Source organism: Lactuca virosa, chromosome 9 (assembly GCF_052849685.1).
Source record: "Lactuca virosa cultivar CGN04683 chromosome 9, Lactuca_virosa_CGN04683_v6, whole genome shotgun sequence".
Lineage (NCBI taxonomy): Eukaryota > Viridiplantae > Streptophyta > Magnoliopsida > Asterales > Asteraceae > Lactuca > Lactuca virosa.
Window position 1 is genome coordinate 273,812,723 of NC_136434.1, and position 17,864 is coordinate 273,830,586.

Consider the following 17,864-nt stretch of genomic DNA (forward strand, 5'->3'; position numbering starts at 1 on the left):
TCAAGATCTTCAAATCTTCATCTTTTCACCAAGAACACCAAGAACACCAAGAACACACACTTGTTCTTGGAGCCGTAAACACCTTCAAGACTTCCATTTAGTAAGTATCCTTTCCATATTCTTATTATCCATTAGGAGCTCTTGAATCCCCATGAAACAAACACCTTTTCAGCATCATATAAGCATCATCTTCAAGAGTTCACGGCCGTAAACCCTGCATATGGCCGTGAACCCTTCAAGTGATCTTGTTAAGGCCGTAAACCCTCCTTAATTCATGCCTTGGCCGTAAACACTTAAGCATCTTTGGCCGTAAACTCTTCCTTTGGTCGTAAACACACTTGGTGTGGCCGTGAACTCCCTTGAATTAATCATGTGTGATTGATACACTCCATTGTGAGTGATTCCTAGTCCCTAGGGGTGTTTCCAATACATGATTAGTTTTTATACACGAATTGTATGCCTATATATGTGATTATATGTCTAATAGGATCAACTTGTGCTTCGGGACTCCTTTTGTGATCTCAAGCATCCTATATCTATCTTCCATTCGAGTCACTCACTACAGGTGAGTTGATACCGCTAACTTATCTTTTAAATGATTTTAAATGCATTAATGGGGGGGGGGGAATACAAGTAGAAAACCATATAGTTGTATAGTCAATTACATGCGATTTATAACTTTCAAAACTATAGATTTCTTATACTTCAAAACTGTGTTATCAAACAAACTATTTCAAATCATTTTATAAATTGACATCAAGTCATTTTAACCATTCAAATGGTTAAAACCCTTTTATATAACAAAACGTTTTATAATTTTACAAAACTCTTTTAAACTTATATATTGTCAAAATCGTGTCTATATAGATATAGTTGTATAAATAAGGTTGAAAGGGCTTAGGACTGATAACTCGCTTTATTTCCTGTTCCTTGTTTGGTTGTGGACTTAGGGAATCGGTTATTTGTCCGAGTGTCGTTTAAATCTTAGTTATATATTATGTATATGTATGTAGATATAAAAGTACTTACAATTAGTTCAACACCTTTGCGTAGCAAAGGTGTACAAACATGAACAATCATTCATTTACAGAGCTTACTAGTAAACTATAATAGGTATAGTTTAGGAGAATAACACTTACTATTTCTAGAACAATGAAACTTACAAGAGTTAGTTCATACATGAGTTAGCTCAAACATACAATAACAAAAACAGAAAGGAACATACGATAACAAGAATAGAAAGGAACATACAATAGCAAGAAACGGAAATGAACATAAATCCTTTTACAAGAACAAAATAACATTTATGTGTAACTACTTCACAGCTTAGCAATATACTTGTTAGGTCGCATTTTGTAATCAGAGTATCCTGGAGGGAGAGCGGGAATTGTATGTATAGATCTATACGGGACTGTCATGCCCGCATCCCGACTGTTCGCTACAGTTTGGCCGGCAAGGCCAAGGGGTGACAAATGTCACATCAGTTTCGACGCCAGCAGGTCGTCGTGTTAAACACTTGTCAACCAGTATGGTTATAACCACATCACATTTTAACCTTAATTAAACAATTGGTTTTAAGGTAGTTAGTGTTTCAGTACTTACTTATTACAACATTACTGTACACTGTGATTTTCCCATTACATTCATATAGTGATCTTCTCACATAAAAGGTAATGTAAACTATTTTCTGGTAATAATAGTCATATATTTGGGAAAACACTCACTTTTACAAAAGAACAAACATACAGAACAGTCGGGTCTTGGTAGAAGACTATTCTCCATTTTAGTAGAAAATATAGGATTTTCTAAGAAGTATACAAACTTTACATCAAACGCTTACATACATTTTCTTCAAACTTATTCAAACATTTGACACTAAAATACTTATGAACTCACCAGATTTAATGCTGATCTACTCTTTCAAAATAACTTGTATTCTCAGGTCACCAATAGACAGGTACACTGGACCAGGTTTTGAGAAGACGGAGCGTGTTCAGGACTCGTCTTTTATTTTGATATATATATTTTTGGTGTCTTACAAATACATTAAGAACACACTTGTATTAACTATTTTATTAATGCAATGGATGATGTTGTTGCTTGTTTTACTATTATGCATTGTTATGATACTGAACATGACGTCCTCCGCCCCCGAACGTTTCCGCCGTTCTGGTTTGGGGGTGTGACAGATTGGTATTAGAGCTTTGTTTATAGTGAATTAAGTATATCAACCCATAAAAGATATACAATTATAAACACAACGGGATTAAAATACTTTGACCAATAGTTTATACCTTTTTAAATAATCAAAATATTTAACTAAAGTATACCTACAAGCATTCATACTAGGATCAGTTTCATACTAGAACAGAACAAAAGTATTGCGATTGTTGGACAGCATAATTAGGCTTGGGGCCATATAATCAGATCTGGGAGTGACATAGCCTGATCAACTATATATTTCCGAGAAGTGATTAGCATGTGCCTAGGAATGGTTGTGGTGTTGCAGCAAGTCTAAAAACTTACCAACACTACTACAATGAGAACTTTAGAACAGAACATAAACTTAAAATACTATAGGAGTATTTTGTGTTACTATAAATTACTTAATTGAGAACTAAAAGGTCTTTATTAGTAGGTCAATAGTTGCGGAGTGGATACGCTAAGGTTATATGTGACTAGGGTGTAATAGACTTAGAATCTGTGATCTTTTCTTTATTTCCAGTTCCTTGTTTGGTTGTGGACTTAGAGTTAGGGTCACTTATTCGAAGGTCTATTCTGTTTTGGTTACATGTAACTGGTATGCACTACGCAAGTATTGAAGTAACTGGTAAGGATCATCCTATAATTATCTTAAGTAGTACGTCTATTAACTATCTCTTTTATCCCTATTCTCGCATAGATAACATGGATGGATTCCATCTCCCCGGCGACCCGTACTTTCCCAACCAAGGAAATGATGGATGGCTCGATGCACAGCCAGAAGAAAATCATGCAATTCCTTTAGATGATGACTTCGCAGAGAACTTCCCGGAGGATTCTGACTCCGATCCAGAAGTCAATGATCTACCCCTAGTGGCTCCAATCCCGAATCCTAACCCTTGTCCGGCTATTTAAGGCCCGACGACTTCATGGGCTGAGAACTTGGGTAGGTGGAGCCGTGAGCAGGGCCAACCCTACCCTACAACGGAGACCGAAGCTTCTACAATCTGAGCGAGGGAGGCTCATCAGACAGAATTCTTCCCATCTTGGTTCATCGAGTGGCTCGGAATGTTGAGCTAGGGACGACAACCATTCAACAAACCGTGCAGCTAGATGCGGATACAAACACCAATACGGATAGTATGTGCAATCTTGAGGTTGATCATGGGAGAGATATGAGAGACAATGAGGCTCTGCAGCAAGATCTAGCTGTAACCTGAGCTGAAGTCATAGAACTCCGAGCACACCAGACAGTGTATGAACGACACCTTCTTGATGTGGAGCGTCAGCTGGCCAGATTAAGGGTTCATCCGAGGGGTGCCCGACGCCAGTAGGAGATGCTCTACTCATCCTTTCTTTTGGTTTAAGGAATAGCCTTCTTATCTATGCTCTAAGTAGCACTTTTGCCTGTAAATTCCTGTTTATCTTAAGACCTTGGACTTTCAATGTGTTAGGTCTTAGTACTGTCAAAACTTTCTTATTCTGGTTTGATGTAAGACCTATTCCTAGGTCATTTTTCTGAACTTATTACATCTTTAATACCAGTAATATTGACTAACATTAATAAATCGAATAACGAAATCTCAATCGAGAGTGATTATTTCTCAAAATTCATAAGTCTATTTTATGTAGACTCTATTATGAGCTACTTTCAAATCCTTTCGAAAGTTGTAACATGATATCCTCCTACCAAAGATAACTTAGTTCAAATGACACCCGCCTTGTGACAGATGACCATTCTAGGAACTTCCTTCTACACCTTACCAGGACTGCATCATAGGGATGTAGGTCGAATCATCGAGGACAATATAACAAAACGAAAAAGTTACATTCATATAAATGATTAGGATACATCTAGAGCAAACCATAAACACTCACGAACTCATTTCCTTATCAGGTAACAGAATCATGCCTCCGAGGAAACGTAACCAACCCGTTGGCAAAACACCAATCCTTCAGAATCATGACTCACCTTAACGCTAACAACGCAAATGGTAGTGGAATGATTATCGACAATCCCAATCCAGGTGATAACCATGTACAACAACGAGGGCCTACTCACAACGACACTCCGAACCTCCAAATCAAGAACAAGAAACTGATGTTCTTGGATAAGAAGAAGGGAAAATCACCTGAAAAGTTAGCCAAGAGACAACAACCAGTGGCAGCCTCTGCGGCCAGGACATCTGTTACTCCTACTGTCGTTTCTACTAGTATCCCGGTTACCCCTACCCCAGCAAGGAAGTATGTTGGGAATCTACCCAAGTGCAATGAGTGCAGCTTCTATCACCTGGGAGCCTGCCGAGTGATTCATTGCAAGAACTGCAACATGAATGGGCACACTACCAGTTTCTTCCGAGTCTCGATCCGGCACATTACTTCGACCACCAATGTTGGAATCAGTCCAATATGCCACCTTTGTGGTGAAATAGGACATTTCAAAAGGGACTGTCCAACCGAGAAGAATAGCGGGCGATCGGGAGGAGTTTGGCCCCAGAATGTGGGGAAGCATCAAAGAACCCTGATATAATTTTGGTACGCTTCCAAACCCCATTAATTAATTATACATGACTGGTGTGCATCGAACGGTTTTGGAGAGACCTAGTAGGAGTCATTTCTTGAAAGTTCATTGTTTCCAATTTATCAGAACCCTCGTTTAGTTGTGATTGTTAATTCTTTATAAAATAGGGTTCGTAGTAATCATACCAAGGTTAGTTCATAGTCCTAGTCATCATTTTTGCTTCCAATTAACATAATATATGATTCGTCAAGAAGTCCCGACATCATCATCCGACATGGTTTGGCTTGGTCCTTACCAGGAAAAAGTTCTATTATACGTAAAAAGAACTCTTCCATTAAGTCAACCGTCAGATGAAAATTTTCCGATCCATAATGCCAACACTTATATCACCTCTCACTTCATAACTTCAGAAGTACCCATGCAAGGGGTATCGCGCCTTTATAGCCTTAAAGCGGGCAATACCAAAGAAGTCTCAAAAGTCAGTAAACACCCGAAGTATACCCAATAGATCTCTAAGGAAGACCACACGTACCGCAGGCGAAGTTTAAGAATAGAGACTAAGAACTCATTAGGTTAATCAATCGCTGCTAAGTGTATACGCAAGAGTGGTATATAATTTAGACTTAACGAGATTTAGGATGTGTGATTCCTCCCTATCTCCTGTTCCTTGTCTGGTTGTGGACTTGGGGCAGAGCCACCCATCCAAACCTTTTGTCAATCTAAATTATATATGACTTGTATACACGAGGTGATGGTGGATGACCTAAGTATAAGGCTTATCATGAACTTCAGAGCAAAAGCACGCAGGCTCACTACAAACCACCGGAGATACTCGAGGGGAAGTTGTGGCGGATTACAAGGAACATCATAATCAAATTAACCAAGGCAACAGGCGGACTAGATTGCCATTTTAGGTGATCGTTGTCAGATCAGCCAAATCTGCACCTTTCCTACAATCTTAAGGAATCAGGCAAACTAGGGAAGTTAACTAGGACATGAGTCCGAGAAATTAGTTAGACTGCACGGTGTTCCAATATCTGTTATCTTAGTTTGAGATAGTAGAATCATCTCCCAGTTCAGTCAGTCACTTCAAAAATCTTTAGAAACTAGGCCAGTCATGATGCATAGCCTACCATCTTTAAAATCAACAGACAGAATGAGAGAACGGTTCAATCATTAGAAGTCGTGCGGAGAACTTATGTGATAGACTTTGGAAGAAACAAGATTACCTACTTATCAACTGGTCGTGTCCTTCACCATGCTAGCACTTAAAGTTGCTCCATTCGAAGCCCACTTTGGTCGTAAGTACAGATCCTCTCTGCACTGGATTAAATAGGCGACACGCAACTAGCTAGAGGTCTAATTTGCAGACGGCACCTTCGTTGGTCCGAAATTCATGCGAGAAACTACCGAGAAGAGAGTACAATTCCAGGAGCGACGTGAAGCTCCCAGGGCCAGACAGAAAAGCTAATGCCTTCGATAAGAGAAAACCCTTGGAAATTCCAGGTTGGTGACCTCGTCAGGTGAAGGTGTCATCCGGAGGGCCAGAATACGCTTCGGAAAGTGTGGAATGCTAAATCCCAGGTACGTAAGATCATTAGAGATTCTTAAGGGTCGTTTGATAGTTGCTGATTGGGTTAGAGTTGACTGGGTTAGAAGCTGACTGGGTTAGAAATGCTGACTGAGTTCATATCTGACTGAGTTTATGCTGTTTGATAATTTATCTGAATGATTGTGCTGAATGAAAAAAACGACCATATTACCCTTGTGTTGTCTTTTGTGCTGAATAAAATAATTATAAAGACACAAATTATCATATAAAATCCAAATTAAACATACATCAATTAAAATCCAAATACAAAGTGTAATACAAAATCCAAATACAAATTGTCATACATAATAAAAAAGTATATCATTTAACGTGAACCATTTGAAAGTAACTGATTAGCAATCTGGTTACGCAAAGTAGTCATATAGTCAACGGCTTCTGAACTCCATTCTATGCCTTCTATGTTTTGGCCCTCACTTCCTTCACTACCCACATTAGGAGTAACCATAGTGTTTTGTTCAAAGTTCGTAAATAAGTCATCTTGAATATCATATTTCCTTATAAAATTATGGATCGCAACACAAGCAATGACTATATCTCTTTGCACTGGAAAAGGATAAGGAGCCATTCGTTTTAAAATTGGAAATCTCGCCTTCAATACACCATAAGCACGTTCAATGATATTTCTAAGTTGTGCATGAGCATGATTGAACCTTTCTTCCTTAGTTAAAGCTCTATTTCTTCGAAAGTCTGCTAACCAATACCTAGTATTGCGGTAGGGAGCCATAAATCCACGGGTGTTGGTGTATGCAGCATCACAAAGGTAATATTTATCTGTAGATGATTGATAAATTTATCATATAAATAATATAGATAATAAAACATATAGTAAAGATACAAACCTGGTGGAGGGAATGGAAATCCGGAAGTCGGGTTAAATGCAACTTCTTTCAAAACTTTAGAATCATGTGCTATGCCCTCCCATCCAGCCCATACAAAGGTGAATATCATATCAAAATTACAAATTCCAATTACATTTTGATAACATTCACCTTTTCCTCTTCCCCTATAACGAGTTTGTTGATCAACGGGCACAACTGCATGTATAAGTGTTCCATCTAGTGCACCTATTGCTCCGGGAAATATGTGCATTAGCCGTCTATGTCGTTCTGAGGTATTTCTTGTTGGAGTAGACGAGGTTGGTACTATAATTTCTTGTGCAAAACACATCATTGCACGTAAGACCTCATGAAAACATTGATGAATCGTTTGTGTGGAGTGATGAAATCTTTCTTTAACAGCTCGAAAACGTTCATTATGTCCTACAACATGTAAAAACATAGCCATCTTCTCTTCAACGCTTATCGTCCTACTACATTGCAACCAATTTCTCTCTGTAAAGTGATTGCATAATAGTACAAATGCATCTTGTGAAAGACGTATCATATCGTAACATTGTATAGGACATCCGTGTATCAAATCTTGCGTATACACATACCCCTTTGCTACCTATTCGCTAGCTCTTATCCTTTTAATTATTCTTTGCCTTTGTCGGACCAACATCAACCAATACCACGAGAATATAAGGAAATATAAAAAGTCACCTTCTTTATCCATGTGTCCTGTTAGATGTCAAATAAAAATTACATTTAAATCAATAACATAACAATCAATGACATAACAAACCGTAACATGTAAATACTAAAAGCATAACATTCCATAACATATAAATTCATATAACATAAGTGCACCTAAGAAAACAATCCATAACATAACTAAACCATAGCATACTAATGTCAAACAATGTACCATAACATACTAATGTCAAACAATGAACCATAACATACTAAAGTCAAACAATAAACCATAACATACTAATGTCAAACAATGAACCATAACATACTAAAGTCAAACAATAAACCATAACATACTAAAGTCAACCAACTAATCCAAACTTTCTTCCCGCATTTGTTACCCACGACTCACAAGTTGACAAGTTAAGGCGCAACCAAATTTTCCTATTGCCAGCACTTTCAGCAAATAACATAAGAGCAGTGGTGTATTTCAGATCATATTCTCCCCACTCCAAGCTTGTCAACTTCGCCATACAAGCATCCATCTCCTTGTCAAGATTATTTGCTTCCGTGAATGCTTGTGCAGCCTTGATAATTTCTTTTCCAACTTCTTTCAACTCATCATCAAGTGTGGTTTCTTTAGGACCATTTCGTTTGCCCCCCTTGTTTTTTGTCCGCCCAGATGATTCCTCACTAGTAGGTTGAGGTACGGTTGAGCTTGGGGTATCTGGATGAGGTGCTGGCTCTTCCATCTCTGTATCCTCAAAATCATGTGTATTGAAGGTTTCATTGGGATGAGGTAGTGTCGAAGATGGCCCCCAACTGTGAACACCGGTCGAGGTCTCCCCATCAAATAGTTGGGTACAAAGATTAGGGCAAGGGAGGGGTGCATTTCTCAGCTTATCTACATACTTCTTCAGCTGTTTGAAAATTTAATAAATATTGTTAAAGTAGTAAAAAAAAATAATATAATTTAAAAAATATGTATATATATACCTTCGCTTCCGCTTCCCATTCTTCATTAGTCATGTTAAAAGAATTTGTTACGGGATTGTAAATATTTCCTGTTTTGTTTTTAAGTTTTAACCACACTGCATACTTTGCTTTTAAATAGTCGTATCGGTTTTTCATTTGTGTTTTGTCGACAACAAAATTATGATCTGTTTTCAATTTCTCCGCGACCACAGCCCATGAGCTTGCTTTTAGGCCACTACCCTCCCGGCCATTACTTGTTAATTCCTGTATACACGCTTCCAAAAAAGTTTTGTCCACCAATTCCGACTTCCAACTAACCCTAGTTCTTTTATCCGTCATGTCTATTGTAAAAAAGAAAAAAAAGTAACTAAATCATTCACATAACACACATTTACAAATAAATCATCCACATAACACACGTTTACAAATAAATCAAGCAAAATTGTGATTTCATCATATTTTCAACAACATAAAACAGTCTTTTATAAACAAAAAAACATAAATGTGATTTCCTCATACAAAATAAATTTTGATCTCATAAGCATATAACAATCTTTTATAAACAAAAACACATTATGAATTGATTTTATAAGCATACAACAATCTTTTATAAACAAAAACACATAAATGTGATTTCATCATATTTTCAACAACATAAAACACTCTTTTATAAACAAGAACACATAAATGTGATTTCATCATACAAAATAAATTTTGATCTCATAAGCATATAACAATCTTTAATTTCTGATTTCACACAAGAATGTACAAACATATTCAAACATTAGTTCATCTCATGAGTTCATGTCAATTGATTTTATGGTAATCCTTCAATCTAATTGAATCCAAGAATAATGAAATAAGTAATTTCAAACTTTGATTTCAGCATGTAATCAGTAATTTGACAACAAACATCAAAGGATTTTTGATTTCAAGAAGCAAAAGCCAAAACAGAAAAAAAAAAAAAAAAAAAAAAACGCAGAAACTTACCTCTACTCACCGGCGCTGTGTGCTTGTCGCCGGCGCTGTGTGGTCTTCGCCGGAGAAGGTGGCGCAGAGGGTGTAGTCGACGTGCGATGGAGGGCGACCAGCTGTTGGGTATCGCTTTCTGTGTTCAATTTTGGCGAGAGAAGGGTGAGGCGAGAAAGGGCATAAATCGATGGAAGTGCTGATCTAGTCAGGAGGGTATTTTGGACGGACCGAGTAAGTAGAATGAATTGGAATGGGCTGACCGAATCAGCTAATATATGTTATTATCAAACATCTGACTGCTGACCGGGTCAGCAGTCAGCACTGACCGGACCCGGTAAGTTCAAATCAAACAGGCCCTTACTAGAGTTGATCTAGTAACTTATAGACCCCGACATCCTCGGAAATCCAATAGCATACACCCTACTTTCCACGTCTCTATCTTGAAATCTGGTCGTCAGATGAGACTTTTATTATTCCACTCGCTTTGATCGAGGTAAGCGAGAACCCCAACTTTGTGTAAGAATCCGTAGAAACCCTAGACAGCGTAGTCGTTAGGACTAATCGGATCCCTATCCTCATCTTTTCCCTTAGTGTATCTATAATGGCTTAAACTCTAATTTCGGGACGAAATTCCCTTTAACGGGGGGATGATGTGACAACCCGAAATTTCTATCTTGTAAAGCCATTCCATTCAATCAAAGTCAGACTTGTATCTGTTACCTTTTAGCCGTGCTAAGGGTTATTCTCTGAGTTTTTAAGCCTGGTACACTTAGGACTTGATGCTAGGATGTGTGAGTAACGAATCTATGACTTTCTAATTGAGCCAAGAACATTCCTCAAGGGTGTTCACAGCCCAAACTAGAGTTTACGGCCGTAAATTCTTGGTGGCCGTGAACCCCTCATCATAAGTATAGTTTTCCTTCATTAGTTCCTCATTTCTCACTTCTTTCATCAAGAACACTCAAACTCTCTCAAGTATCATCAAGGGAATCCATATTGTCTCTTCAAAAACGTAAGTAATTCATCCATTTTTAATAGTTAATCTTCTTGATTATATGAAACCAATGAATCACATCCTTGAATTCATCACTTTTCCTTCAAGATCTTAAAATCTTCATCTTTTCACCAAGAACACCAAGAACACACTCTTGTTCTTGGAGCTGTAAACACCTTCAAGACTTCCATTTAGTAAGTATCCATTCCATATTCTTATTATCCATTAGGATCTCTTGAATCCCCATGAAACAAACACCTTTTAAGCATCATATAAGCATCATCTTCAAGAGTTCACGGCCGTAAACCCTTCATATTGTCGTGAACCCCTCAAGTGATCTTGTTAGGGCCGTAAACCCTCCTTAGTTCATGCCTTGGCCGTAAACACTTAAGCATCTTTGGCCGTAAACTCTTCCTTTGGCCGTAAACACACTTGGTGTGGCCGTGAACTCCCTTAAATCAATCATGTGTGATTGATACACTCTATTGTGAGTGATTCCTAGTCCCTAGGGGGGTTTCCAATACATGATTAGTTTTTATACACTAATTGTATGCCTATATATGTGATTATATGTCTTATAGGATGAATTTTTTCTTTGGGACTCCTTTTGTGATCTCAAGCATCCTATATCTATCTTCCATTCGAGTCACTCACTACAGGTGAGTTCATACCCCTAACTTATTTTTTAAATAATTTTAAATGCTTTAATGGGGGGGGGGGGGGGGGAATACAAGTAGAAAACCATATAGTTGTATAATCAATCACAAGCGTTTTATAACTATCAAAACTATAGATTTCTTATACTTCAAAACTGTGTTATCAAACAAACTATTTCAAATCATTTTATAAATTGACATCAAGTCATTTTAACCATTCAAATGGTTAAAGCCCTTTTATATAGTAAAACTCTTTATCATTTTACAAAACTCTTTTAAACTTATATATTGTCAAAATCGTGTCTATATAGATATAGTTATATAAATAAGGTTGAAAGGGCTTAGGACTGATAACTCGCTTTATTTCCTGTTCCTTGTTTGGTTGTGGACTTAGGGTATCGGTTATTTGACTGAGTGTCGTTTAAATGTTAGTTATAAATTATGTATATGTATGGAGATATAAAATTACTTACAATTAGGTCAACACCTTTAGGTAGCAAAGGTGTACGAACATGAACAGTCATTCAATTACAGAGCTTACTAGTAAACTATAATAGGTATAGTTTAGGAAAATAACACTTACTATTTCTACAACAATGAAACTTACAAGTGTCAGTTCATACATGAGTCAGTTCAAACATACAACAACAAAAACAGAAAGCAACATACGATAACAAGAACAGAAAGGAACATACAATAACAAGAAACAGAAAGGAACATACATCCTTTTACAAGAACAAAATAACATTTATGTGTAACTACTTCACGACTTAGCAATATACTTGTTAGGTAGCGTTTTGTAACCAGAGTCTCCTGGAGGGAGAGCGGGAATTGTGTGTATAGATCTATACGGGACTGACAAGCCCGCATCCCGACTGTTCGCTACAGTTTGGCCGGCAAGGCCAAGGGGTGACAAATGTCACATCAGTTTCGACGCCAGCAGGTCGTTGTGTTAAACACTTTTCAACCAGTATGGTTATAACCACATCACATTTTAACCTTAATTAAACAATTGGTTTTAAGGTAGTTAGTGTTTCAGTACTTACTTATTACAACATTATTGTACACTGTCATTTTCCCATTACATTCATATAGTGATCCTCTCACATAAATGGTAATGTAAACTATTTTATGGTAATAATAGTCATATATTTGGGAAAACACTCACTTTTACAAAAGATCAAACATACAAAACAGTCGGGTATTGGTAGAAGACTACTCTCCATTTTAGTAGAAAATATAGGATTTTCTAGGAAGGATACAAACTTTACATCAAACACTTACAAACATTTTCTTCAAACTTATACAAACATTTGACACTAAAATACTTATGAGCTCACCAGCTTTAAAATACTTATAAATCAAAGCGCCTGTACGTTTACATTTGGGCATAGAGAAACAAATTGATTAAAAATAAACTAGTCCCCGGCAACGGCGCTAAAATTTGTTGGTAGTCGAGGCTAACAAAAATAAATAACCCTAAATCTTTTACACTAAAATAGTGTATAGTGGTAAAGGGGTCGATCTACGGAGATTGGTTCAATTTATAACTCTATGGAAAATCTCTTTGCAAAAGTACTTGTAAAATGACAATAACATAAAAATGGGGGTTTTGATATTTTTGAAATACTTAAATTAAAACTAGAATTAAACTAGAACTTAAATGAACAATTTGGCAAAAATAAGAATTTGATGTGAAATCAATAAGAGAAAGATGGTTGACTTAAGGTTTCCTCACTTTGACTTTTGATGAACATATCATTAGAATCCAATGGTGCAATACTTGTTTTAAACCCTTAATTTGGCTATAGTAACCCACGGAGCTTGAGATTACCTAGACTTTTCTTAGTTGTTGAAATGGTTAGAGAAGCTCATAACAATTCCTTAGTCAAAGTCACTAATTCCAATAAGCATGTAATTAGTGAAGGTCAGCTAGCATTAAGAACCAACAAAATCACCAAATCCAAGAGGATTCAAAAGCTTCCACTACCATGTTGGAGAAAATGTTTTTGTGATTGTGTGAAGTAAAACTAACACAAGAATCACTTGTTGCTTGCTAATTTGAAGATCCTTTACTTAATCAAGAAATTAGCCAACTAATCACCACAAACACATTTAAACTCATGAATAAAAACAAACAAGCAATGATTAGATGTTAAAACACAAAACATTTTCATAAAGATTCAAACACAAATTCATGGATTCTTCAATATTCAACAAAAGTTCAAAGGATGCAACAAAAGTCAACCAAGATTTGTTTAGCCAAGCATGGCTAAACTCAAGAAAACAAAGTTAGATAAGATTGTACCAAACATTTAACAAGAATCAAGAGATGAAAAGATGAAGTTCTTCAAGGTTTTTGGTCTTCAAAGTGCTCCAAAACTCTAGAGAGAATGTGTCAAAATCGGATGTCAAAGATAAGGCTAAAGAGGCACACCAACCTTTCCAATATAGAGCTCTATTTGAATTTACGAAAATTCCCCTTGCAGGAATCCATGCGGGCCGCGTGGAAACCTTACGCGGGCCGCGTGAGGTGTGACGGGTTTTGGACTTCTTCAAGTCTTGGGCCCCCATAGCTATTCCATTGGCCCAGTTTGAGTCTAATCAGCCTCTAGCCCATTTTTCTTCAAGATTTCTTCAATTTGAGCCTAATTTGCCTTCTCCAAATCACTCATAGCTTCCACAAACTCCCGATTATAGATCTCCGCACACTCGAAAATTCTCCCGCGTCTTGCAAATTTAAAGTTCAAATCTTCCAAGCCTTCAAGCAACTGACAAGCCCACTCCATGCATTGCCTCCATAGCCACCAAGCCCAAAATCCTCGTTGTCCTCCAAGTTCAATCGCCTCCCAAAGATTCCGCTCTGCTAGTCTCCGAAAAATCTGCAATTATGCTCAGGAAACTAGAAAGTACCCGAAATGGTCATAAAATAACAAAAAGGAAAATATGCATGGAAATTAACTAAAATGTGAATGAAATGAGCTAAAATAAACTATAAAAAGAAGTAAGTAAAATGAAGCTATCAACCATATGATATTATCGTCTTGCGATCACTCGTGATAAATTCCATGAAGTGATTCCAGCAAGCGTGGGTCTAATCCAATGCTCAAATCGTATTCATAAGCACTCATGAATGTTGCAGCAAACCTTTTCTATGTCTAATACACTTTAGACAATCTACACACCAATTCATGACAGTCTTCTTTCATACCTACTTCCAACGTATGAACGACTGTGGACAGTTCGAATAATCTTATTATTCAAGAAGTCAAAACATGCAAAATGAAACAATAGATAAATAATTAACATAAGACAGTAACTTTACTTATAAATAATACCTTTTATTTAATCATCAAATGTCAATTACATTTATCTATTACACGTTTCTAAAACTATCTAATCTAAACTAATATCGTCCTTCAGCCCGATGCTCCTAGCGTGCTGCAAGTGCTTAACCCTACTCAGTCCCTTCGTAAGGGGATCTGCTGAGTTATCTTCCAACGATACCCTTTTCACTACGAGGAGTCCTTCTTCCATCCGATGTCGAATAAAGTGATACTTTCTGTCGATATGTTGAGATCTGCCATGATCCCGCGGTTCCTTGGTCAAGGCAACCGCTCCTTTATTATCACAGAAAACTTCCATGGGCTCCTTTATGGCTGGCACAAATCCAAGGTCTCCAATGAAGTTCTTCAACCATATTGCCTCCGTTGACGCTTTGCTCGCCGCTATATACTCTGATTCGCACGTTGAATCGGCTACGGTCTCCTGCTTGGAACTTTTCCAAGTCACTACTCCTCCATTTAAGGTAAAGACCCAGCCCGACTGTGAACAGTAGTTGTCTCGGTCGGTCTGAAAACTGGCGTCACTATACCCTCGCACCCTTAAGTCATCACTCCCACCGAGGACTAGAAACCATTCCTTGGTCCTCCGAAGGTACTTAAGAATATTCTTGACTGCGGTCCAATGTGCTTTGCTAGGGTTCCCTTGATATCTGCTGACCATGCTCAAAGCGAAGGCCACATCAGGGCGAGTACAAGTCATATCGTACATAATCGAGCCAACTGCGGAAGCGTAAGGTACTCGGCTCATATCTGATATCTCGACTTCGGTACTCGGGCTTTGAGTCTTACTCGACTTGGCATTACTTTGGATCGGTAACTCCCCCTTCTTAGAATTCTCCATACTAAAACGTTTTAGTACCTTCTCTAAGTAAGTGTTCTGACTAAGTCCTATTAGTCTCTTACTTCAGTTTCTCACTATCCTTATTCCCAAAATATAGGCAACCTCTCTGAGGTCCTTCATAGCGAAGCACTTCCCAAGCCAGGATTGAACTTCCTTCAGGGTTGGGATGTCGTTTCCTATGAGTAGTATGTCATCGACATACAATACGAGGAAGCTTACTATACTCCCACTGGCTTTGACATATACACATTATTCATCCTCGCTTCGCAGAAAACCAAACTCTTTGACTTTCTCATCGAAACAAAGATTCCATCGGCGAGATGCTTGTTTTAGTCCATAAATGGACTTCTCAAGCTTACACACTCTATTGGGATGCTTCGCATTAACAAAACCCTCTGGCTGACTCATGTAAACATCCTCAAATAACTTCCCGTTAAGGAAAGCGGTTTTGACTTCCATCTGCCATATTTCATAGTCATGAAATGCAGCAATGGCTAGCATCACCCTGATAGACTTTATCTTCGCAACTGGTGAGAAGTTCTCATCATAGTCAACTCCGGGAGTTTGAGTAAAGCCCTTCGCAACCAATCGCGCCTTATAAGTGTGCACATTCCCATCCATGCTGGTCTTCTTCTTGAAGATCCATTAACACCCGACCGTCTTCCGACCTGCCACATTTTCAACAAAATTCCGAACTTGGTTGTCATACATGTACTCAATCTCGTTGTCCATAGCCTCTTTCCATTTTGCAGACTCCGGGCCTGCCATGGCTTCCTTGTAGCTGTTAGGTTTATCTAAATTTATTAGTGTACTATCACTAATAAACGTATCACCCTCACTTGTTATATGAAAACCATACAACACGGGCGGAACACTAACTCTACTGGAATATCTAAGAGGTAAGGATTCGTCAATCGGTTCAATCGGAGTTTCCTCCCCGGGTTGAGCGCCAGTGTTAGAGGTTCCTTCATCGCTCGACTCTTGAAGCTCTTCAAGATCAATTTGCCTCCCACTGTCCCCTTGGCTTATGAGTTATCGCTCTCGGAAAACCCCTCTCCTCGCAACGAAGACAACATTGTCACTCGGTCTATAGAAGAGATATCCAAAGGACTTCTTCGGGTAGCCGATGAAAATACATCGCTCACTACGTGGTTCGAGCTTGTCGTGAGTCTCTCGTCTTACTAAAGCCTCACAACCCCAAACCTTGATGTGTGCCAACAAGGGAGCTTTCCCTGTCCACATCTCGTGAGGTGTTTTGGCAACCTTCTTCATAGGGACTAAGTTATGGATATGGGCGGCAGTCTCTAAGGCATACCCCCAGAATGAGATAGGTAGCGAAGCACGACTCATCATGGAACGGACCATGTCTAGCAAGGTTCGATTACGCCTCTCATCCACACCATTCAACTGCGGTGTCCTAGGTGGCGTCAATTGCGAAACGATTCTGCATTCCTTGAGGTAGTCGTGTAATTCAAGACTTAGGTACTCTCTACCTCGATCAGATCGAAGCATCTTGATTTTCCTGCCTAATTAATTCTCCACCTCTTGTTTGAACTCTTTGAACTTTTCAAAGTTTTCTGACTTGTGCTTGATTAAGTAGATATACCCATATCTGCTATAATCATCAGTGAAAGTCACATAGAAGCAGCTCGCATCCCTTGTGGTGGATCTAAAGGGTCCACATACATCTGTATGTATGAGATCCAATAAACCCTCACCCCTCGCACAAATGCCAATGAAGGGTGACTTGGTCATCTTTCCAAGTAAACAAGACTCGCACACGTCTTCGTCCCTAAGGTCGAATGACTCAAACACTCCATCCTTTTGGAGTTGGGCTATGCGTTTCTTGTTGACATGTCCAAGACGACAATGCCACAAGCATGCTTTATCCAAATCATTGGAAGAATCAATACACAACACATCATTTCCATTACAAGGTAATGCTTCAAAATAGAAAACGCCATTAAGATAAGCATTAATAGAACCCTTGTCAGTATCAAATGAATATCTAAACCCTTGTCTATACAAACCATGAAACGAAATGATGTTTCATCAAAGTTCACATTCAACTTTAGCAGGCGATCGACATATCTCTGTATCTTTTACAGATGAGCAGTAAGGGACTCTCCATTACGCATTTTAGCAGTGATCATCGAAGTGATGATATCATACCTTTCTTGCCTAGCGCTTTTGTGGTACCGGTCCAGCAGATCTTGATGCATCTCATAGGGATACA

General features: G+C 38.3%; 1 protein-coding gene across 1 annotated transcript; it reads right to left on the minus strand.

Moving 5' to 3' along the window:
• Positions 1–6,639: 6,639 nt before the first annotated feature.
• On the minus strand, positions 6,640–9,160 carry LOC145140546 (uncharacterized). Its single transcript, XM_079074000.1, has 5 exons — positions 8,843–9,160; positions 8,298–8,766; positions 7,877–7,894; positions 7,175–7,666; positions 6,640–7,106 (listed from the first exon to the last, which is right to left on the minus strand). Exons 1-5 carry the CDS (start codon positions 9,158–9,160, stop codon positions 6,640–6,642), a joined length of 1,764 nt encoding a protein of 587 aa, XP_078930126.1.
• Positions 9,161–17,864: the final 8,704 nt, after the last annotated feature.

Coding starts and splice junctions, on each gene's coding strand:
- LOC145140546 (XM_079074000.1), bottom strand. CDS start 9,160: ATGACGGATAAAAGAACTAGGGTTAGTTGGAAGTCGGAATTGGTGGAC. Junction 8,767..8,842: donor AATGGGAAGCGGAAGCGAAG/GTATATATATAC, acceptor ATTTTCAAACAG/CTGAAGAAGTATGTAGATAA. Junction 7,107..7,174: donor ATTTCCATTCCCTCCACCAG/GTTTGTATCTTT, acceptor AATCATCTACAG/ATAAATATTACCTTTGTGAT.